The 25364-nt window shown below is 39.0% G+C and overlaps 2 protein-coding genes across 3 annotated transcripts in view; both read left to right on the forward strand.

The window, feature by feature from the left end:
- Positions 1-2533: 2533 nt before the first annotated feature.
- On the forward strand, positions 2534-16147 carry ccm2l (CCM2 like scaffold protein). 2 transcript variants are annotated; one of them, XM_053482096.1, is made up of 10 exons: positions 2534-2645; positions 5460-5627; positions 7026-7109; positions 7195-7378; positions 7619-8274; positions 9127-9256; positions 10579-10642; positions 11005-11164; positions 12309-12447; positions 15081-16147. In XM_053482096.1, the coding sequence occupies exons 1-10, from the start codon at positions 2616-2618 to the stop codon at positions 15341-15343; spliced, it is 1878 nt and encodes a 625-aa protein (XP_053338071.1). In that variant the 5' UTR covers positions 2534-2615; the 3' UTR covers positions 15344-16147. The 2 variants fall into 2 exon arrangements, with proteins under 2 accessions (XP_053338071.1, XP_053338072.1); XM_053482097.1 differs by lacking the exon at positions 15081-16147 and adding an exon at positions 12578-12751.
- Positions 16148-18757: 2610 nt separating this feature from the next.
- Positions 18758-25364, forward strand: part of cables2b (Cdk5 and Abl enzyme substrate 2b) — a 41162-nt gene continuing 34555 nt past the window's right edge. The window contains exon 1 of the mRNA XM_053482098.1: positions 18758-19377. Within this exon, the coding sequence (XP_053338073.1) occupies positions 18935-19377 (443 nt within the window). The 5' untranslated portion in view covers positions 18758-18934. The remainder of the gene's footprint in view (positions 19378-25364) is intronic.

Consider the following 25364-nt stretch of genomic DNA (forward strand, 5'->3'; position numbering starts at 1 on the left):
AGCACAAGCCCACGGCACCAGTGGGTCCAGGGATTTATCAGGAAACAATAAGTAGATCATTTTGACAATAACGATTACTGGCCAGCAGAGTACTTGGATTACTTTTTTAATGTAATAGAGTAATTTATACTTGTTTATAATAAACGAGACAATTTATGCAATGCATGAGCCAGACAGCAATCATTCCCAATCCGTTATTGTATGTGTGTGTGTGAAAGTCGTCCTACAAGCCCCGCCCCCGATAACCCGCCCCATGTGTATTCCTGCTGTTATACCTCTATCTCACCTATGCGGTTTGACTATGTGAGGACCGACGTGCGGAAAGATGGAAACCTAATCACAGCGCCAAAACTTGCGGTGAATCATGATGAACCGTACATACGACCCCTGCGCGAAACTGCGTAAGTGAGATAGGGGTATTAGTAGTTAACAGATTATGGGCCAAACTGCGCTGAGTGATGATGGTAGAATAATTTTAAAGGTCCTGACTAAAACAACATGCATGAGGAATCACAAAGAAGTTTTCATTTTCTGCAATGGAAAAGTACCCGAACTCGTTACTTTTATCAGAAAGTAAAACTGTAATGTAACTGATTACTTTTTAATGAGAGTAATTTTGTAATGTAATTAGTTACTGTAAAAAGTAACGTCCCCGAACACTGCTGGCCACCAAATTATTAAAGAAGTTGAAGAAGACTTTTAAGGTAAAAAGAGATACTGTATATATATATATATATATATATATATATATAAAACTATGTGAAAAATACACTGATCAGCCATAACCTACTTGAGACATATCTGTTTCTTCAGTAATTGGGTTAATCCTCGCACCCACATACCAATGACGAAAACCTAATCACTTAAATAAGAGCGTCTGCCAAATGTAAAAACGTAAATAACCTTATAACCACTGCCAGGTGACATGAACAACATTGATTGTCCTGGTACAATAGCACCTGGAATATATACGGGCGGGCAACATTCGGCAGCAAGTGAATATTTTGTCCCTGATATAGATGTGTTGGAAGCAGAAAGAAATCAACTCTAAAGAGCAACTCTAAAACTGCAGCACTTGTGGAATCTTCAGCACCTGCCAAAGGATCAAAAAAAAAAAAAAATGGTGACAGGGTCATGGACAGCCAGGACTTACTGATGCAAATGCAGAGCAAAGGCCAGCCCATGTAGTCTGATCCAATATAAGAGCTTATTGTCAGGGGGAGCTCAGTGGTTAAGGCATTGAACGATGGTTCAGAAGGTCCCAGGTTCAAATCCCATGCCAACCAAGTTAGCCCTTAACGCTCAAATGTATAATGAAATAAGCCACTTTGGATAAGGCATCTGTAAATGTTACTGTAGCGCAAATTGCTGAAAACTTTCATACTACTTTTGATAGTAAGGTGTCAGAACACCCAGTGCATGGCAGGTTGAGAGAGCGCATGAGCATCAGAACTGGACCATGAAGCATTGGAAGAATGTGGCCTGGTCTGATGAATTACATTTTCTATTACATCAGAGACAACCGATGTAATAGAAAATCCAGGATGCTCTTTCCATAGTGCATCCTGGTGGGAAAGAGATGACACCAGGATGCACTATGGGAAGAGGGCGAGGCGGCGGAGGCAGTGTGATCTTATGGGCAATGCTGTGTTGGGAAACCTTAGGTCCAGCAATCCATGTGGATGTTCCCGTGACTCATACCACCTAACTAAATTATTGTCTGACCAAGTACACCACTTCATGGAAACGGTATTCCGTGATGGCAGTGGCCTCTTTCAGGAGAATAATGAGCCAGGCCACACTGCAAAAATTGTTCAAGAAAACAACAAGAAGTTTAGGGATTTTGACTTGGCCTCCAAATTCTCCAGATCTCAATCCAAAAATGTGTTTGTGTTTTCGGTCTGTGGAGGCCGCACTTCGCAACTTACAGGACTGAAAGGATCTGCTAATGTTGGCTTTCAGAAGTATAGTGGTGTCCATGTCTCAGGGCTGTTTCGACTGCAAAATGGGGAACAATCAATATTATTCAGGTGGTCATAATGTTATGGCTGAGCTGTGTATTTTCTGCAGTTTGTTTCTCAAAACCGACATGACTGGAGATATCTCATTTTGCTGTCAAATTGTTGATGTTTGTATGCCACTATTCCCACATACTGTAGTTGGGGCTCCAATTGCTTCCTCCCTGCTTTCAGATAGGTGCTTACATAGAAAACGTCTTCAGTTTCTGCTAGAAACATTCAATAACGAATGAATATATGTAAGTTGTGAATTTCAAACCATTTATATTTTAACAGGAGATTGTACAGCATGTGTGGGATTATTTTTTTTGCATAGAGCTAGGAATCTTAGGAAAATGTGTGTGTGTGTGTGTGTGTGTGTGTGTGTGTGTGTACTCAGTTTGGAGCTGCTTCAGGAGAGTTTAGATTGGGCTTTCTGGTGGAGTTTCCTCTTCAACAGGAAGCTTATTTCCTGCTTTAGTTGTGATGTCCTGCTTGGGGGCTAATGGAAGATCAAGCCAGCCCTGCCCACACACACAAACACACACACGCACACACACTCACTCACTCACCCACTGTTACTATACTATTATACTAATTTACACACTACCAACTGACATGGACTATGAGCCCAAGAAAATCAAAAAGGTAAGATCTGCTCAGTGTTTATTTATTTATTTATTTATTTGTTTAATGTTCTCTGTGATGACAATCACCCCGCGCACAAAAAAAATTACTAGTTTTGTGAACACTCTAGCTTGACACAGGCCGTCATTGCCTCTGTATGTGTACTCGTATTTTGTTTTACATGACTGACGTACCTTAGTTCTCTAATTGTGTTTGCACGCCATGGGCAATATTATTGTCTAGTTTTGTGGTTTGTGTTGCTTATTATATGACTAGATTAGCCTACTGTCTCTCATACAGCTAGCTGTTTTTATGTGTCGATCTGCTCAAGCAAGGGTCCCGTGTGGTTTGAGGTTGTTACCATGCATTTCCGCTCTGCTTAAAATGGCTTCTTCTTTTTCTTTTTTTAATTAAGAGTGCTAAACCTCAGTCAGTGCAGATTAGCTGGTGTCATTCTTAACCACTGATTAGGTGTTAATGTTTCCACATATACAGTCAGTACCTTCTCCTCTTCCCTCTTAATTTATGGATTAAGATGTAAAACAACCATTTGCTTTAATTCAATTTTAAAGGTCTGTTGGGTTTTCTTGCCTTGATTCACAACACTAGGAGTGTGTGCTAAAACAGGTAATATAACTGATCAGCTTTGATTAGAAGAACGAAGACATTTAACAAACCATTTTAATTTAAAAGAAGATCTAATAGTTGCAGCTGCCCTCTACTGGATCTATTTAAAACCAGTTTTCTCAGGGACAAATTAATAAAGCAAAGTGTCTGTTTAGCTTTAATGAATTGGAGATATTTCCATTATGCCAGAACGTATTTCGTTGCCAATATATCATCCAAGAAATGTTGTTAACATTAACTGTAATATACATAAACTCACACACACACACACACAGGCTCGAATGACCAATTGATTTTAGAATTCACATGCACATGAACACACTGCTTCGTTTCCACACTGAAACACTGAATGAAGATGATTAATAGGCCATTAGTGAGCATACTGCGAGAACCCTGACTTTCTCATCCATCCTAGGAAAAATGAGTGTCTCATCTAGGAATACACTTTCGAATATGGTGTGATTTTATATGCTCTCCATCATTCACACGTGTAAATCAGCATGTGGCTGATCTGACATGTGTTATCTCATCTGGTCCACACTGCAGGAGACAGTCCTTTCTAATAGTTCTCTCTCTCTCTCTCTCTCTTTCTCTCTCTCTCTCCGATACTGTCACAGCATGAGGTGCAGGTTGTTCACTAATAATTAGTACCTAAAATTGGGCAAGAGTAGTTAATTAAGTCATACAGCTGAACATGAAAAAGCTAAAATAGAATCACTGGATGGTTTGTTGTGTTACGTGAATAAAACTGATGTATTGATTGATTACATCAGTCTTCATTGCGTAATACCTTTCCCCCCCAAAGCCACACTGAAAGCTTTGGACAGAATGCTAATAACTTACTTAATATCTGGTTCACAAAATATCTCAAATATGTACGTGATGGCTGAGGATAAGGTTTCCTCCTGTTGGGCTTTACAACATGGCAATAGTACACTCTAGTTCTGTGAATTGGTCCAAATACCTCAATAGAATCAATAACCGTACTTTATAGTGAATGTTATACAGTATACACACACATGGTTGAATTTATTGGTACCCTTTCATCAAAAAAAAAAATAATAATCACTAAAATAACGTAATAATAAATAATACTTTAATGAACATCTATTAATGAACTAAGGCACTGCTTTTGAATTCAACAGAAAAATTTAAAAACAAAACTAATCTATCTGACCTGGACAAAACTCCTTAATCTAATGTTTTGTTGCACAATCTTTCATGGCAATCGCAATGTCGCTAGCTTTCGGACACCGGGCACTAAGTTTTGTCCAGAATGCCTTAATAGTCTTGAGATTTCATTGTACCCTTAACAAATAAAAACACACTGTGCCAGATGCAGATGCAACAAAACATAAACAAGCCCCCTGCATCTTTCACAATAGTAACAGTGTTCTTTTCTTTCAAAGCTTCATTTTTATATCTTTCCAAAAAAGTTTTGTTTGATCTGTCCAATGAACATTCTCCCAGAAGCATTGTGGTTTGTCAGTATGCATTTTGGCAAATTCCGGTCTGGCTTTTATATGATTTGCTTTCAACAGCGAAGTCCCCCTGGGTCGCCTTCTATTAAGTCTGCTTTTGATCAACCAGAGATGAATGGTAAGATTCAACACTGATGTACCATGACCTTGGAGTTCACTTTAAATCTCTTTGGAAAATTGTCTGGAAATTGGTTACCATCCATATTATCCTCCTGTTCAATTTGATGTCAGTTTTTCTCTCGTGGCAGCATTCAGGCAGGTTGGCTACAGTCCCATGGACTCTAAACTTTTTAATAATATTTGCAACTGTAGTCACAGGAATATTACACTCCTTGGAGATGGTCTTATGGACTTTACTCTTTCTGATCTCCTTAGTTTAATATGTTACTATTCTAAAATTAGATTTAATCTTTTCTAGGTGTACCGACTAATTTGTCCAGGCCAGTTTTATTAGTTTTTCTTTATTATTATTATTATTATTATTAATATTATTTATCACAATGTCTGATTTCTAATAATCAATGTTTAAATAATGATTTATTAGTACTTTTGCCAGTTTCAAGTTATTTCAGTGACCATTGTGGGTTTTTTCTTTTTTTAATGGAATCGTACCAACAAATTTATCCATGTGTGTAAATGCTTCCTATAACTTCCCATTATGTCCCTGCAGAAATGTTGGCATGACACATTTTCATCATTATATATTCATGTTCCTGTGCTTATTTAGGGGTTTGTTTTACCAATAAAACGACTGGTCTTCCCAAAGTCAGCCCGGAGGCAGGCAGACAGGGGCAGTGCATACCGCAGGCCTCTGCACACTGTGCCTCTTTACCCACCAGATTTTTTCATCCATCCTGAGCGCCTCATCTACGACTATGTGGAGAAGGAAGTGAAGGTCAGCCAAACACTAAACATTGGCACATTTATGTCCTAGAGCCCTATAGAGTACATGTATATGTCTAGTACCAAAAACTGCAGTTATTAATAATTATTAATAAATCCAACAAGTTCATATGATTAGAAGGATAACAATATATTTTATTATACTATTGCATTGTACGAAAGATCATTTTTCTTACTTGGGACAGTAACTTTGCTCGACATCAGTGTTTCCATACTTGTTGTTTGTTTTGTACCATTAGCAACATAAATTTTACTAATCAGTAAATTTCCTCGAAATAGTATTCCAGCATTTCATTGATATCCATATCACTCGGAGGTGTTTTTTGTGGTTGGTGAGTGACCTTGCTGTGTGCACTAGTGCATAGTAATGTTGCAACAAGAACGGGCCATCCCCAAACTGCTCCCACAAAGTTGGGAGCTCAAAAAGCATTAAGAGCATTAAGCATTAAGAGTTCCTTTTAGTCAAGTAAGGCACTGAGCCCAACTCCTAAAACACAACCCCATACCAGTTCCAACATGACGACGCACCAGTGCACAAAGCAAGGTCCATAAAGACATGGTATGAAAGAATTTGACTGGCCTGCACAGAGTCCTGACCTCAACCCAATAGAACACCTTTGGGATAAATTAGAGCGGAGACTGCAAGCCAGGCCTTCTCATCCGACATCATTCTCTGACCTCACAAAAGCACTTCTGGAAGAATGGGCAAAAATTCCCACAAACACATCCTCAAACCCTGTGGAAATCCTTCTCAGAAGAGTTGAAGTTGTTATAGCTGCAAAGCGTGGGCCAACATCATATTAAATCCTATGGATTAAAAATTGGACATTACACAAGTTCAAATGCATGTGAAAGCAGACGAGAGAATACTTTTGCCAATATAGTGTGTATATACAGTATATATATGAATGATCAAGCTATTATAAATAGAAGCCTCACCAGTCTCTCTCTCTCTCTCTCTCTCTAAGTTAATAAGACATAAAAGGCAGTTTGTCATGTTACTGAGAATCCACAATGTGTAAACTCCTTTATCAAGACCAATTTTTCATGTCAGAAGATTTACTAACATTACAGATTATCCACAATTATTTAACACTTTTTTAATTATTGACTAATTTAGTATTTAATTAATGTGGAACATCTGCCATATAAATGTCATTTTTGGAGAAACAAAAGAGTCTGTGCTGTTACAGATTATCAATTTATTACATTTTGATAAAGAAACGTTGTGTGTAAAAATATTATTATATTACAAATAATATTATCAAATTGCATTGGGTTTTATAAGCAATCTAACAGAGTTTTTAGTACTCACTTGCCTTACAGATAATCTTTGGGTTGTCCAAAGCTCCAAGTAATGAATATAATTCTTTCTAAATGTAAACCTCAGTTTCTGGGTCATCTGACATGGGTGTCTTGCTCCCTAAACCCCTCCAGCAGGGACGAATTGCTGCAGCTACTGGACACTGCCAGAGTGAGGACATACAGTATTTACCTTATTACAATTCTGAGCCTGGGCTTATAAACGCAGTACATAAATCCTCTTTTATCACTGGTAGAAGCTGAAGGTCCTGCCTCTTCAGACAACTGTAGAACAGGACTGTATCCTGAGTCTATCTGCACGTTGTCTACTGCTCACTTGGAGAGACAATGAGAAACTACTGCTGCGAATCCCTACACATGAGATAGCTGCTGCCTCCTACTTGCGAGACGATGCACTGCACCTACTGGTGCTGAAAACAGGTGACAAAAGTGCAGGGTACCCCATAGTGATACTTGTAATGCAAATATATTTTTGACCAAAATATTATGTAGTTCTGCTAATGGTCCATTAAGAAAATAAGGAAAATTTGCAGACTAGTTTTTGATTATTTTTTTTTTATAAAACATCAATTCATAAATCAGCAGTTAATATTCAAACAAATCATGCAACTGACCATAAGACCTTTATGACTCCTTCCTTCCTTATTGCATATGTCTCAGGTCTGAATGTGGATACCATTATAGCAGAAGACAGTCTTGAAAAAAGACCTACTGGACTAGAAGGTCGTAGACAGACCATGAGCAATGCTGACCCTCGGCCTGCAGGGGGCACCATGGAGCGACGCCATACAATCTGTGGTGTGGACTGGAAGCCGTTGTCTCGCCATGAGTCAAAGCAGACTGGCACTGGTGTGGGGGGAGTTGGTTCTGTCGGGGGAGGAGGAGGAGGAGGTGGAGGAGGAGGAGGAGGCAACAGTGGAGGTGGCAGTCTGGAACGAAGGCAGGTTGGGGGCAGTTGGGAGCGACGCCAAACCCGCAAGCCATGCGGAGGAAGCTGGGAGAAGAGACCCATGAGCGGGAGCTGGGAGAGACGGTTTGTAGGAGGCAGCTGGGAGCGCCGTGGTCCTGTGGGCAAAGGTGGAGGGGGTGTGGGTGGCAGCTGGGAGAAGAGACACGGACCAGGGGGTAAAGGTGGAGGTAGCTGGGAGAGGAAGCATGGGAAAGGGGGCAGCTGGGAACGAAGGCATGCTTTTATGGGAAGCTGGGAGAGAGGCAAGGCATTTGGAAGTTGGGAGAGAAGGAGCCACAATCCCCTGGAGCCCACACCGTGCCCTGACGCTTACTGCAACCTGGTCGTGCTGGCTGTGGAGAACAGGGTGAGAAATTACAGGTGGAGAAGAAGTGATTATGGGAATGTGTATATGATGATGTAGAGAGGATGGGAGAATAAATAAACAAATGTTTAGATTTAAGAATGGGTGGACAAGTATATGGATGGATAACTTCAAATTTATTGGAATGCTTGATAAAGATGTGTACAAACATGTATGAGAACTTTTTAAAATAGAAAAAATGCTGTTGTTTTTTTAATATTTTTTAAATATCACTAAATCATTGTTTGTTTGTTATGGCTGATATATATATACGGTATATATCATAAAATAAATTTAACCGCTGGATGGATGGATGGATGATCGGACACATGAAAAGATGCCTTATTTGACATAGCTGTTGACACCCCCTGAATTCTTATAAACTGAATGTAAATGTTTATTTATTTGTTTATTTAACTGGATGGATGGATGGATGGGTGGATCTTAGGTTTATAGAGAAAGATTCTAATGTGGGTTAAATGCAGTATAATACTAGAGAGCAGCATTCATTACCTCACGAATGACTTTATTTTGCTCTGCAGTAAGTTTTGATGAGCAGAGTTGTGACAGATGTGTAAGCAGCTTACTCAGAGTCTGTCTGCAGTGTAATACAGAGACTCATAACATGGTCCTGCGTCAGGAATCCAAGTGTATTAAAAGAAGCAGGGTTTGTCAATATAAAGGATACTGTGCTATCCCATAGATTTCAGTTTGTCTGTTTGTGCAGATGTGTAATCTGTGTACATGTCTTTGTTTGTGCGTTGTATAATGCTTGTTTCTTTAACGTTATCTCCCACTGATTTCCTAAGATTGTCATTCCCTTTATGTCTTCACATGACAACAACTAATTCACAGGATGCTGCAGAGGAGTACTGTGCTCTCATCTGTCAGATGTTTCAAATCATCTATGGACACCAGACCATTGAGTGTGTAGACAGGGCAGGGTATCACTACACCATGCCTGGCCGCTACTGGCTTCAGAGAAGTAAGTGACAGAAACATAACAATTTACATTTCAGTCTTTTATAACCCAAAGATAAGAGACAACACACTTTTACTACTGTATGATGCTGCTGGATATGTCATTGTGGGGTGGGGCTGGTATTTGGCTGTTTCCTTGCTCCAGAACATACTGTATATTTACAAATAATAAAATACATGGGTGGTGAATCATTAGCTTCTTTCACACAGGCGGGATTGTTGTGCCGTTATTACGCTTTACTGTGAGAGACAGAGACAGAACGGGGGTTGTTGTTTTTGTTGTTGTTGCACCTGTAAGCTGGCGTCAGGGATAGATACAGCAAAGATATGTGTGGAAAGGAGAACTGGCATTGTGGAAGGGGTGCAATGTTTTGACATGTTTTGACCCACCACCTGGTTCAAATTTAAAAAACAGTAAAGAGTTAGCAACAGGAACCAAAATGCAGAAATGAAACAAGTGTAGCAGTAAGAAATGGCAGCAAATTGGGAGGACGGTGAGGTCTGGGAGCTCAACATGCTGTTTGTGCGCTCTTGCGTTTAAAGAGTTACGGGAAATGTGCGCGGTGAGCGAGTCGGCAGCCGTTTCACTAGCAATTATTTATTTTGAGCACTATACTACGCAAATATTATTATACGCCACACTCGACATCGACTCTGCTATGGCTCTTCAGAGTCTAGAATTCCAGCATGCTTCCTAAAAAGTACACACCAAGGCATCTTTATATCAGATTGATGAATTCAGTGTAAAATACCAAATGCGAGCGAAGGCAGCATGTTGAGGAGTCTTCTTAGCAGTTTCATTGTGTGTTCTCTCTGTGAAAGAATGTGATAGCTTGTAGCTGCACTGGGATAAATTGAATGCAAACATACTCTATGAGCTCTACTCTCTATGATCGTCTATAATTGTGAAATGGACATAATGACTGATTGAAGTCATAAAAAAAATAACTCTCTGGACTGATTAGTAATTTTAACGTTCAAAACCTACACCAAATGTTTCCAAACATCCACAAAACTACCACAACAAAAAGTTCTGGCTTGTTTTTCTAAGGGAGTAGTTATAGGCCTAAACTTACTGATTATTATGACTAAAACTTTTAACGACTAAAAAAAAATTATCAACTGGTCACAACAATTTTCTGCAGATTTAATACCTGCTTTCCAGGAATATCAATTTATGCACACAACAGTTTTAGGTAAATAATGAATGAATAAATGAATAAATGCATTAAAGTCACTGCCAATTTTTGATTTGTTACAAAATTAGCTTCCTCTGATAAATGTTTTTAAAACAATTCTGCTCATTTCTGTTTTTGTGCTTCTAAGGTGACAGCTGTCTGACAGATATGACATATGGCTATGACACAGACTTCAGCTGCTGCAGCTCATAGTTTGTACACATTGTTTTTACTGTCTTTTTTTTCCACTGAGGATCAAATTTATGAAAACAAGGAAATGAACACATGAGGTATTAGTGTTATCAGTATCAGTATTTAGCCTTTCCAATGATAAATAGAAAAGGAAGAAAGAATGACAAGTAAGACACTAGTGTGTGTGTGTGTGTGTGTGTGTGTGTGTGTGAGTGTGTGTGAATTTGTGTATTTAAGTATGTGGGCAGTAGACTGGATTATATAAACATGTGTCTGTGCACGTAGACTAGGACTTTAACTATAATGGTACCCTTGTGAATCAGTCTGATAAGATCACTTAGGTTTTTTTTTTTAGCTTTGTGCTATGTGTGTTTTTCGACAGTGATGGATCTCAGTATGCCTTTGAACCATACTACAGTGAGAACTACAGTGAGAATTCGTCTCTTTCCTATCAGGACTCGCATCGCAGCCTGGCATCCATACACAGTGACTCGGAACCCAGTAATGCAAGCCTGCAGCTAATGCAAGAGTACATGATTACGGTGAGACGTACATGCATTTGTGTCTATCTCACGAGATATGCATGTCTATTGTAAAGTGATCATCTTTAGAAAAATTAAAACATGAATTGCATATACAGTATATATATATACACTACCATTCAAAAGTTTAGGGTCACTTGCAAATTTCTTTGTTTCTGTTTAGTGATTTATTTTCTACATTCTACAACAATACTGGGGATTTCAAAACTATAAAATAACACATATGGAATTAGGTAATTACGTAACAACAACAAAAACAACAGTTAGTTGTTATTTTAAGACACAGAGGTCAGCCTTTCTGTAATAGTTCTTGCAAGAACAGTATTGTCAAGTGCATTTGCAAAATCCGTCAAGCACCATAATGAAACTGGCTCTCATAAAGGCCATCCCAGGAGGACGAGACCAAAACCTACCTCTGCCGCAGACGAGAAGTCCATTTAGAGTCATCAGCCTGAAAAATGACCAATTAACAGCATCTCAGATTAGAGGCGTTATGAAGTCTTTACAGAGCATAAGTAGCAGACACATCTCACCATTTACAATGTAGAAAGAAATAAAAATCAGGAACGATCATGGAGTTTTTTTGATATATATATATTACTTATACTAATTTGTATTTATAATATGTTTTATTGCTTCTTATGTACTACTCACTTGTGAACTCATGGTAATGATGTGACCTCATGCAATCAGTAAAAAAAAATGTACTCTCTTCATCTGTGACAGCACATAAGGTCATGAGTAATACTTTCCTTGAGGCATCAAATTAATAAACAAACAAACTGTGAAAATTATGGAAATGATCCATAGATCCATAGTCAGATAACAACCTGAAAGTTCAATTCAATTCAAATTTATTATGACATTTTCGCCAAACAGCTTTCCAGAATTAAAAAATTGAAAGTTTGCATTAATATTGAATAATTATGGATACAGACAATAAGAATCACAAAACCTACAATATATACATCATGTTTGTTGTTTCTCCATGTTGTGCGGCAGTGCCACATGTGTATTATCTATCTAAGATTAAAACTCTCTGTGATAAAGTTTATTTTCTGTTAGCTAAGAGGCCCTTCATTTGAATTTCGCAGATGTTTTTGTTTCAGTCCTCACTAGTGTGACATGTTTGTGGTGTTTACAGCTACGTAATAAGCTGTCTCCCCACGAGATTCAGCAGTTTGCTGTGTTGCTGAGGGAGTACCGCATAGGTGCTCCCATAGACCAGTTCTGCGCAGACCTGCTCCAGCTCTATGGAGACTCGCGCAAGTTCCTCCTGCTCGGTAAGTGAACCAAACCGTCATCTGACACGTGTAATGACCACATATTTATCTTTACATAATTTTGCACAAAAAAAAACCCATATACACACACTACGGGAAATTTGGGAACGCCAATTAGCCTAATCTGCAGGTCTTTGGGAGGAAATCGAAGTACCCGGAGGTAACCCACCAAGGACGGGGAGAACATGCAAACTTCATGCACGCTGAGACGGGAGTTGAGTCTAGCCAGGAATCGAACCCAGACTCTGAAGGTGCAAAGGCGACAGTGCTAACCACTACACCACCGTGCAGCCCCACTGCATTGTCACTAGATTTAATTCATTAAAATATAAGAAGTGCTACTTTATTAATTGTTGCTGCTTTGAGTATCCATTGTGATCTTGGGGTTGATGTTGAAGAGACTTGTCTTGAGGAAACAAATAAAAGTTGAGGTGAAAGATTGAAAAATTAAAAGCTATTACATGCTTATTTGATTTAAGCAATATCACAAATGGGGTAGTGTTGTCGTGCTGGATATCAGACTCTTTACTGAGATCCAGCACAACAGCATCACCTCAAGTGTGAATTTTTTAATTTCAATATATTTTTTTTTTGCAGAAAATGATTCCCTGATTTAAGGCCAGTCATGAACTAGCTCAAGGGGCCGATAGGACATGATAGATTTATGAAAGATAAATGGCACATAAAAGTTTTTTTTTTTTTTATCAGACCATATTGTTGTTCTCTACACTGTCCTTAAACAGCTGTACAGGAACCCAGTTACATAACCAACAAGGTCTTTACATCTATCTGCTTACATCCTCATCAAACATAGCCCAGAACTATGACGTTTTACACTGTATGTTTCAAGAGATATGAAGCAGAGCTAAGATCATTAAGCAGCAGATATATAACAATGTAGTGTAAGCATGTCAAAACAATAATTCACACAAGTCTTGGATGCATTCCCTCTGGGGAAAACATAAGTTTAAATGACTTAAATGTATCCATGTGTGTTTATTTCGTGTGGAATTGCCATTGTCAGTCCCATGTATAAATGTGTGTGTGTGTGTTTCTGCCTTATTGTGTATAACTAAGCCCTGCTCATAACATCTAACAATTTTTTCAAGATCTAACTGGATTCCAGATTGTCCCCAAGTTCCATTAAAACAGCTTGTCATGATGTAACCATTGTGCCAATAGTAAAGATTAAGGTACATTTTTTAAATGTCCTGAGGGTTAGGGCTAACCCTAACCCTAACCCGAGGAAACCTTTGGGGGTTTAAATCTTGTCACAAGTTTGTGCGCATGGAATTTAAATACTCCTGTTTCCTCTCACAGTCCAAATACATGCTGCATGTAGACGATACCATACTGTCAGTGGGTGTGCAAGTGTGTGTGTGTGCTTGTATATTGCAAGAGGTTGTGGTCCTCAGCCATGTAACTTCCCTTTTTCCAATGGCGCAAAACCATAGGTCACTGTGACCAGCCATCAGTTGCGTTGAAGGTTTGAAGTAATACAGTAAATTGAGTCTCTCATTCAATCTGCGACTATACCGCTTTATCGTATATGCAGGGTCACGAGGGGCCTGGAGCCTACAAGGCAGGGTACACAGTGAGATGACAACAGGAAGAAAGCTTGAAAGGAAACAGCTTAACAGAGAATCCATCCTAATTTGGGTGATACCAGAATATAAGATTACATTAAATCAAGTGCTTAAAAATTTTCCTAAGACAACTTACTTTTTAAGCAAAGCTGAAAAAGAGGTTCCTGAGGGGTAGAATATAAAAGTGTTTTTTCAGTCGGAGGAAAATCACAAGTTTAAAGTCTACTGATGCCACAGCCATCAGTGCCCGGTAGCCAAGAAAGCAAAATGTTCTCTAGATTAGAAAGAGGGCGTAATCTCTTTCCCCTCAGTTATAATGGAAGTAACTAACGACAGGAGTCTGTGAGCTCATATACAGTATTTCAAAATACCCTTTCCCATAAGAAATAATGGAAACTCAAATTATTCGTTCCATAGCCCAAAAAATAAATACATAAAAATACTTAATACAAAATATAAAGTAAAAATAAACCAAATTAACCTGCACTTTACATTTAAAATAAGTTAAAATAAATCCTCCTAAAAGATAAGTGTTTATGCGCGCAGACACTGTGTGTGTGTATGTGTGTAACGCTAAAGTAAGAAGAACGGAGGAATCAGCCCCTCCCCCCTTCCTCTTCTCATCTTACACAGTAACCCTTCCTTCTCTTTTATTTGAGTTTAACACACACACAAACACACACACATTAACGGAAAAATTTGCAAGGAACATCGCTAATGACTCTCGCGTTAGCGCATACTAATGGAATCACTGCTGTAAAGTAAAAAAAAAAAACATGTGTGTTATAGTAAACAGTACACACGTGCACAGATGTTGATTATACCAGTGAGAGAACAGCAGGGGAAACGATTACCCACAATTCCGCAACGCAAGAGAGAGAAAAAACATTGGCTCAGTTGTGATCACGTGACGCTCGGATACTCGGTACACATACTGTAAACCAAGACTTGTTCGTTTTCCAAGTCAAAATTTGTTAAGAATCTCTGAGTTAAGGCACATAATCATTAGTGGAATGTTCTGTTTCTTCTGTCTCCTTTCATGGACAGGTATGCGCCCCTTCATCCCTGACCAAGATGTGGGAACCTTCGAGACGTTCCTGGAAAGCATTGGCATCCGGGAGGGTGGAATACTGACTGATAGTTTTGGGCGGATCAAGAAGAGTATGAGCAACATGTCGGCCACGGCTGTGAGAGGGTACGAGGGATCATACGACTTCAACAGTAGGATGAGTGATATCACGCATGACATCGAGGCCCTCGGCTTTGACGAAGGACACGGAGACATTGAGGAAGAGGACTACTACCTCTGATTATTACTTGAACAGTATATTGGATTTTTTTAAAGTCATTACTTACATATTTTTTATAATACTTGTTCTCTAGAATGCTAGTTCTAGCCTTTTGAAGGGCTTCCCTGATTACCTCCTTCAGCGCCCCCTCAGGAGAGTTGTGGTGATGGCAGAACAAACTTGACTTTTTGTCTGTAGTTAAGATACAGAATAAATGTAATTAATAATTAATTAAGCTTTTCTTGATCTTTTTAGGGACTTTATTGCCGGAAAGTGTTCTAACTTTCACATGAACGGAACATAAATCTCTTAGCACATCAAATATATGTAATTTAAATAAAACTGTATCTGATTACCTAAGGCATAAACCAAGACTTGCTCGTTTTTTTAAGTCCACATTTTTTTTAAAATCTTTGCTCGTCTTGTGGAACACTTGCAAACCGCGTTACTCGCAGTCCGAGGTTCCACTGTAATATGATATTTGCAATGGTCTATTAAATTTTTTTTTTTACTTTTTTATTATTATTTTGCAAGAATGCTTATTACACAACCATGTAAATGTGTAATACCAAATAATAATAATAAGAGTTTCACTACAACTTTTAAAATGTTATTGACATACCGTCAAAGGCTAGTATTTATAAGGGCTATACCAAAAGTAATGCAAAGTTGGGCATAACTTTGTCTGTAACAAATTGTACATGTTGGTGAAGTATCTCTTCCCAGAAGTCACTTGCCTGCTCTGACAAGTGCCTGTGTGGAGAAAAGCATATCAGTAAGATTGTGTAAAAGTGTATATTTCAAATAAAATAAGTTATGATCGACTGACTGTTTGTAGTATTTATTCTATGCTTATAAAGGCATGTACAGTAAATCCCAGACATATAAACGGGAGCTGAGAGCTCGTTCATAAGTCCAATTTGTTCGTAAGGGCAACAAACATTGTCTAAATCCTAGGATACTAACATAATTGGTTATACATAGCAACAAAACTAACCTATTCCTCGATCTTGTCCTTGTTCTTTAGAATTGTGCTACTGCTTGAACAATTCTAAAGAACATGTTATAATTCTAAATGTTAAAATAACGAGATCTAACTTCCATGAGTGACCATGCACGCTTTGCACTTTGCGTGCTTTGCTCGTATCTTCTAAAGTTCATAACTCTGATAATGTAAATGTTCGTATGTAGGGGACTTATTACTGTAAAAAACTAAAATAAGCTACACTGAGGTCTAAGCGTCTGGCTATATCTAACATGGTGTCCCATTACAACACATTTCATGTATTAAACCTTGTTTAATCTTATTCATTGTGCCTTGTTTTAATTTTGGTAGTGATATAAATTTAACTGTAGCACAAACTATAAAAAGGCACTTCCAACAAAGAGAAAGATCTACTGGGACACAGTAATGGTATTCTCTTTTTCTTCCCAAAAGGCCTATTCTGGAAACATCAACTGTATGTGTTTAAAAATCTTCTCTCTATGTCTTGTCAAAAAAAAAAAAGAAAAAGAAAAGAAAATGCAGTCAAATATTTGAACCTCCCCACCCTAACTGTAGGTCATCCAAAATCGATAAAACATTGACAAAATCTTCATTTGGAACTTTGTATATCTGTCTATGTGTGTGTGGTTATATGGAAGTTTTTTGTTTTTACAGTAATCCTACTGGGACTGCAGGAACTTATTCGCCAATAGTTCTTAAATTAGGGTCTGGGGTAAAAATCCCAGAGGGGTTTTGTGTTCTTAGTTTTTAACCCTTATATGGTCTTTGGGTATGTGAGAACCATTTACATAAATGTCCCCACCCCCAACACACACACATTAATATTCCATATGTGGTATTTGGGTCCACTGGTCCCCGGGGGAGTAGAGTGTTAAAACTTTGGTAAATGCCAAATATTAACCATATACTGTATGCTGCAATATTTATTGTAACTAAGATAAAGTAACTGGTTAGTATTTTAAATAAATAGTTTAAAGCTGTATTGATTTAAAAATCCCAATATTGTGATGGGTCCACGAGACCTGTGAACAATGGCTGAGTAACAAAAACATGAACACCATACAAGGGTACAGCGGTGAAAATCACAACCAACCCATATCAAAGTAAAATTTATGACTTAGTTACTACAGTTGTATATTCCGATTTGACTAGTCCCTTGAATTAATCCATTTTTTTAACTTGAAAACAGTTAGGCAGTGTGTCTGGAAAGCTCAGGAATAAATAGCTACATGGCTCAAATAAACAGACAAGATTTATTGTACACTCTTAAAAAGAAATTTTTGATATATAGACTATCTAGATGTGAGTTTGTTTGTTTTTTAGTTGAAGGGGTTTGCTATAGGGACACTACAGAAATGAAAATGAAACTGCTAAAACATCATTATAGAATTTTAATGAAAAAAAGGGATAAGATGCAACCTTTCAACACAACTGCTGACTTAAAAAAGCTGTGTCAGAAGTGCAAGCTCACCCTTCCAAACTTCCTGGCACATCAGGTCAAGGACAATCCTCCGCATGGACAGTGTTTAAGTTTTCACTTTCGTTAATCATGTAGACTGGAAGTGTGTCTGGAAAGTGTGTCTTTTAAGACATGTCAAAAATTACTCACTCATTCATCAGCTATACCCCTTTATCTTGTGTACAGGGTCACGGGGGGCCTGGAGCCTATCCCAGGACACTTACACACATATACTGTACACACACTCACACTCTAATTTATACACTACGGGGCAACAGCGGTTAGCCTAATCTGCATGTTTTTGGACATTGGGAGGAAACCGGAAACCCACCAACATAGCAAAACCTCTATGCACACAGACCCAAGGTGGTAATCGAACCTGGATATTGGAGGTGCAAAACAACAGTGTTAATTACTACACCACTGTGCCAATTACCACTGTAAAAATTCCTCATTTAGATTGGCAAAAAGTTTATACAGAAGGTCTTCGTCCCCACCTTATATATACATATATATATATATATATATATATATATATATATAAGGTGGGGACGAAGACCTTCTGTCCATATATACAACATCTAGATATAAGTTATCTAGATATAATATATTATCTATATATAAACTATACTAGATTATGTGTGTATTACATACAGTATGTATACATTATGTATGTGTGTATCTATCTATCTATCTATCTATCTATCTATCTATCTATCCATCCACCCATCTACCTGCCAACCTAGCAGAAGTTTTGTTTATATACCCAGTAAATTCCCCAGTGCTGATTTAACACTTTCAGAGTTCACTATACTGTGTATATATATATATATATATATATATATATATATATACGTTTACCCTGTCGATCCTAAATGTAATGATCATAATGTCATAAAATCCACAATAAAGTTATAATGACTAAGCAGCTGTACTGTACCTGCAGCTGAAACGCTTCAGTGTCGTTCATGTGTATCCGTTACTTAGGGGTCGTGACAAACCACCAGGGCCAATCACATCTCAGATTTCGCCACCTAATTACCATAATACGCGTCGCTCCACCAATGAGCTTGAGGTGGGCGTGGACAGGTTTTCTCGCGCCGCGGGTAGAGCGGCTTGGAGCAGGCTCGGAGCTCCTCAGTGGAGAATGGCGGCTGCTGCGTGCAGTCCGCTCAGCGTTTGTCCGGCGAGCGCGCACGGTGAGGCGCATCCGCGGAGAAGCAAGGACACGCGGAAGAGACGCGAGGCTCTGTTGTTTCTCACGAACATATCCTTGGACGGACGGCCGGTGATTCATATAAACGACGCGGCTGACTTTGAAGGCACCGATGTCGGTCCGGTGGTGACCGAGAGCTTCTCTAACCTGTCTGCGGCGAGCGCGCTCCTCAGTGTGCCTCCTATTCTGGTTTTGCCCTCGGACTCGGATTTTGAAAATGGCGAGAGCACGGAGGCGTTTCCGGGGTCCCGTTCGTCCTCGCAGGGGAACCTGTTGTCCCCCTGCAGCCTCCAGCCGAGTCCGGTGGGAGCGCGGAAGTCCCCGACCCTGCTGTCCGTCCAGAGCTGCGCGTCCTCGCTGGACTCGCGACCGAGGTGAGACAATGTACAGCTTATTCTTTACAGAGGAGCGCACCACACTGACAAAAAACTTACATTTGTAATATAACTTTGCCTGTCATAGGAACCTCAGTCAAGCGAATGTGTCAGTGTTTTTTTTAAATATATAAAATCCGCACTGCTGCTCTGGTCACTCACACTTCCGCGTTCGGCGTGGAATTGATTGAATCCGTAGTGTTTATATATACGCGCTGCAACGCACGTGAACCTCACCACGCGCACAGTGACATCACATCTGCATGCTCACATACAGTGTTTCCATATTCCTGTTTTAACATTTGTTAAGCACGTTCTCCAAAACCTTTGCAAAGTTTGTCTCCTTGCTCAAACTACATGCAGTCAGCTGAAACACAACCTGCTTTACACAGATAACAGCGTACAAAGACCAGCACAAACAGAACACAGACTTGACACTTATTTAAAAATAAATAAATAAATAAACAAGAAAGAGAAAGAAGAGCCTCTAAATGCATGCAACTGTAAGTGGAAAATCATAATCAGCAGAAAGAAACCCTGGACTCCCACATGTTCCTGTGTTTACGTGTCCTGTAAGGGGCTGAACCAGTGTAAATAAGCAGATAAAAGCACAAGGAAGAAAAAGAAACTGATCAACAGATCCAAAAATCTCAGTGCATGTGGGTGAAGATGAGGCATCTGCAGTAGGAATTACTGTACGTTATAGGTGTGTGTTGTACTAAATCAGACATGGTGAAGGATCATACCCCGTTCTCGCTGATCAGCAGCCCCTAAAACGAACAACCTCTTCCCTGGAACTCCTGCGTCGTGATCAACCAAACCTGGTGATTCATCGGACAACTCATTAACACTCCATTTTACTTGACTTATCTGACAGAAAACAGTGAGAGACCTCTGGCACACACCCTGGCTGATAAGCGGTTCGATGCATGCACGCTATTGAGTAGTTCGTGGTGTTTTACTTTCTTTCTCTAGTATGCCTCTGTCTTCCTTATTGCTTTTTCTTCTTCATCATACTTGTGGCTATGGTTAATTTTGGTGGCAAAACCATTTACCGGCACATCTGCATCACTTTAGCACAAATATAGAAAGACAATAATTACCAGACCCTGGTTAGGAAGTTGACGTTATGCACAGAAATACCTGGAAAGATCAAAGTGCACTGAACATATGGTCATATCTGAAACAACAGTCTGCAAATGTTCCCCTTTTTAGCATTAGAAGAGGTTTAGAGTGCACTTGAACTACCTTTTAGGGGCAAAGAAAGTTTGGAGGAAATGTTCCTAAATGTGAAGACGTGGGAAAGTTTTTTAATTTGCTCATCATCCTTAAACATTAGTAAAGGTGTAGTAACATGCAGGAGGTTCAAATTGCATCCATATTTTCTTTATTCTGCTACTATGACGCCAATAAGTGTCATTTCCTCAAAGCATAAATCTTCCTGATGTGTGAGACTGCTGCGTGACCTTTTCTGTAATATAGTTTTAGAGAAGAGCAGACAGAGCTATTTATGAAATAAGCAGTGCGCAAGTTCTTGCTTAACCAGCAAATAATTCTATTTCTGTTTGTTCGTTTGTTCAAATTAACTTGGAATTAAAACATTTGTTCTGTGCAGATGCTTGAAAATTATGGCTCTTTTTTACTATTGTGAAGTACTGATTTCCTGTCATAGCCCAACCTAACCGTACCCATATTACATAAGACTTAGTGCAAAGACTTTTGTGTGCCCTCCCAAGTTTTAAAGGAAATGTTCCATACCATATTTTAATGTGCCCCAAACTCAGATCTTGGAGAGTTGTTGTTGTTCTTTTATTGTTTATCAAAGCCCAAAATTGCTTTTTGATAAAAAGCTCTATGCGTAATTTGTCACCAGTAAGACTCGAGCGAAATGGCACATGCAGCCTTGACTCACCGACTCATTTCTATTATTTCATACATTCATGTGTTGTTTGTTTAATGATTATTATAACACTTGTTTAAAGCAAATGTCTTTTCATCACTACAAGCGGAAGTTTAAGTCATTTTTAAAATCTCACTTTGCCCTTTGGGTCTGTGGGATGGTTGCGCTCCATGTGTGTACATGTCATGTAGAACAATGTATGTAGTCACCGGTCACAGTGAATAAGGACAAGTATGCGCATGTTTTATGCCAGTTCTGCCGAATCAAGGCTATTTTTACTTTTCAAAGTACACTGAGAAAATGATTAAGCTTGCCCACCTCAACTTTGGTCAAACCTACATGATCAATAATGCACCTTCCACCCACAAGCCCGAAAGGGTGAGTGCCAACACCTGCTTCCTCTGAACACACTTCCTCAAGCAGACACCTAACAGCTGTACATGTGTGATTTGTGAGTCAAACTTACATAATCAATAATGCAGTTAGTAGCTGAGGCTTTAATCACACTCGTATTGACAAAATTGAGGGCTGGAAAAGCAGAGAATCTTAGACTTCTTTATTTTGTCTTAATGGTATTACTGTAGATAGTACAAAAAGGCTATTTCTAGTTGCCTGACATCATGGGTTTTTTTATAGTCCATGATACAAAGAAGTAAGTGTTTTTACATCAGCGTGGACTGACTGGAACAGCACTGTGGGAAGTCCGAGTCAGAGGCAAAATGGGCAGTTCAGTAAGGTTAATATTAATGGCTGTTGTCCACTGAGGATGTTTTGGGGTGTGTGTGTGTTGGGGGTGTGTGAGGGAAAGGTTTTGGTTGAGTCAGGTTGTGTGTCATTGTTTTACATTTCTTATTTGGATATTAATGTTCTGGGTTAAATATAACATGTATCATACTAAAATTGCTGTGGTGTCAGTGTTTGGGTTACCCAAGGTTTATGATCATCCAGTTATTCCAGGGGTTGAGCTGCTGCGCCTTTTTTGGACACGTTCAAAAAAGCATGGTGAGGTATGTAGCAAAAGGGAAGGAAGCCCTTAATAAGTATGTATTAATGACGTCATTGACCTGTTATCAACATAACTAAAACCTGTGACGTACTATGAGCATGAAACAGACAGAAAAGTTTAAAAATCATTCTGTCTCTGCGTTGCTGCTACATCAATAGAGTTCTCGCAACGACGTCTTCAGGCTTGTGCTATGGTCATGGTAGGTCCATGACCACATTGTCAAGGCAGCATTAAGGTCATATTACGTTCTTCTTGTACTTACCATGGTTATGGCATGCATGCAGCAGGTTTTCAGAAAAGAGTTTAGTATAAATACTGAATCCGATTCCTCACATAAATAAAAGCACTGCGACTGTCTTGGTATTTATACCAACCCACTGGCCAGGGACTTGACTAGAAAGTAGTACAAACTTAATAAATGCTAATTTTCTTATTTGGACCCCGTTCCCTCTGTGTTCTTTGATATTTTTAGGAGATGGGGAACGTCAGCACAGGACAAGGGAATTAGTCAGTGTTGGACTTGGACCCAGGAACGTTCAGCACTCTCAATTATTTTCCTAAATCTACCACGCATTATTTTGCATCTGAGTAAACCAGGGCCTCTGTGTACAACAAATTTGATCCAAGTCGAAGTTAACACACGCATCATTGTAACACCAGTCAGACTGTGAAAGAAAAACACAGTGTTCCGAATGTTTCTCCCAGTGTGCTCGTCATTGCTCTTAGGAGTTATCTCTCTGTACCTGTAAGCTGTATTAGTACAGGAAGGTAATTTTCCAAGGATTCCTGTGGGCAAGGAGTGTCTCACCAGTCTAACAGATATGTCTGATGAAAACAAACCTGGTCTAGCAGCTACACTTCATACGCACTATAATTGATGTTTTTAAAAAGAGCAGGAACATCGATCTTTCCAATTTTTTGTGCTTTTAGCTTAATTGTAACAAACAAGTAGATAAATGTCAGCTTTTCCTTTTTTTTCTTTTTTTGACTTTCAAGACCACAAAAATATTATAGTAAACAACTTCCACTGACTGTAATATCTGACCTAAATGCTTTTTCTTAATTATACAGTAATGTTCAAAAGATAGATATTTAAAAATGAAACCAAAAGCAACAAAAAACATGGGCAATAGTAAGTACCCCCATGACTCCTGGCTTAGCTTATAGATCCACCTTTAGCAGTAATAACTTGTAATTTCCTGCATTATGTCCTGCATATCCCTTTAATAATCTCTCACATCATTATGGTTAAATTCAGGCCTATCCTTCTTTACAGCAGAGGTTTTGGGGGATTTGCTTATGCACAGCTCTCTTGAGGTTGCACCACAGCATTTCAATTGCGTTGAGGTCTGGACTTTGACTAGGCCATTTCAAAACCTTGATTTTTTCATTTTTCAGCCGTCCTGGTATAGATTTTTGGGTGTGCTTCGTTGTCCTAATGTCTGTCCCAATTTTAACCAAGCTCTAGAATCCTCTGGTATAAAGACCACCACTGTGCTTGGCCGCGGGTACGAGGTGTTTCTGCTGAAATGCTGTTTGCTTTTTGCCAAACATGGCGCTGGGGAGTATGGCCAAAAATCACCACTTAGGTCTTATCTGTTTATAGGACAAAGTTGAACTTCAACATTTAACATGCTGAGGAGGCCTGTAGGGTCTAAAATCTAGACGTCTTTTTTTCTTTCTTCATTTTTTGCACAGTCTGACCTTGGGGTGAATGTGCTAGGACATCCACTCCTGGAAAGATTGGCAACTGACTTGATTGCTTTCCACTTGTGAATAATCTTTCCCGTTTCAAATTGTTTGGTCATGGTTTTATAACCCTTTCCAGATTGACGTGCAGTAACAATTGCTTTTCTAAGACCATGGCTTATGTCTTCTCCTCTTTGCAAACTGCCGAAACATCTGCTTTTGTAAAAGTCTGCACACCTGCGGATGATCAGTTAATCAAGGGCTGCTGAGTAACAGCAACTGGCTGCAACTTCCCCTCTTAAATCCTGTGGAACAGTAGGACAGAAAAGTGGGCCAGCAACGTTATCAGGGACCCCACCCACCCCATTCACACATTTTTCATCCTCATGAAGTCCCGGAGCATTACAGCTAGAACAACCAGACCCCGGGACAGTCTGTATCTGCAGGCCATCAGGCTGATAAACAGTTGTCACTCACTACCACTTCCACGATGTAACATGCCTAAGGCTACCCTTCCTGCTCAAATGTACAGTTTACAGTGCAAGTGCTTTATCTTGCACAACTCCATGTTATCAGGATTAGGAAACTGCAACACTTTACATATTATACATGACATCACCTTTCACCACTCATTCACCACTTTACCTTCACTTTGTCTTTTGAATTGTTTACTGGTACCACAGTGTATTAGGAGATGGTTGTTAAACCCTATTACGGGTTATTTACACTGTAAATTTAAAATTCTATTCCTTTTTTTGGGATGTTGTTTCTTATTTATATGTATCGCCTACTGTAATTTTATTGTTCGCTGCCCTTCTACCTTCTTGTTCTCAAGAGGCTAAGACAAAATAAGAATTTCATTGTAGCTAGGTTTATATGACCATCAAAATCTTGCAGTATGGAGGACTTAGCATTGCTTAATTAAAAGAGGAGATACTAACTTTTGGACATGACTGTAAATGGTCATGCTTTTAAATTCAAATTCAATGAATGAATTAATTATAAAATATAATTGTTAATTAATAATTAATAATAATTGTTATTTAGTTCATATTTTGATGCTGTATGTTTATACTTAAGTATTATACTGTATAGAATTTAAGTTTAACAACAACTCATCCACTGTTCATCACTTGTTAGGGGCCAGGGGTAGCTTAGTGGTTAAGGCATTGGACTACGGTTCAGAAGATCCCAGGTTCAAACCCCACAACCAGGTTGCCACTGTTGGGCCCTTGAGCAAGGCCCTTAACCCTCAACTGCTCAGATGTATAATGAGATAAAAAAAAATGTAAGTGGCTCTGGATAAGAGCGTCTGCCAAATGACTAAATGTAAATGTAAGAATTGAATCAGTTCATCATCAGCAAAGACCTTCTCTTGCTACACTACATCAT

The sequence above is a fragment of the Clarias gariepinus genome, chromosome 22, assembly GCF_024256425.1.
Source record: "Clarias gariepinus isolate MV-2021 ecotype Netherlands chromosome 22, CGAR_prim_01v2, whole genome shotgun sequence".
Lineage (NCBI taxonomy): Eukaryota > Metazoa > Chordata > Actinopteri > Siluriformes > Clariidae > Clarias > Clarias gariepinus.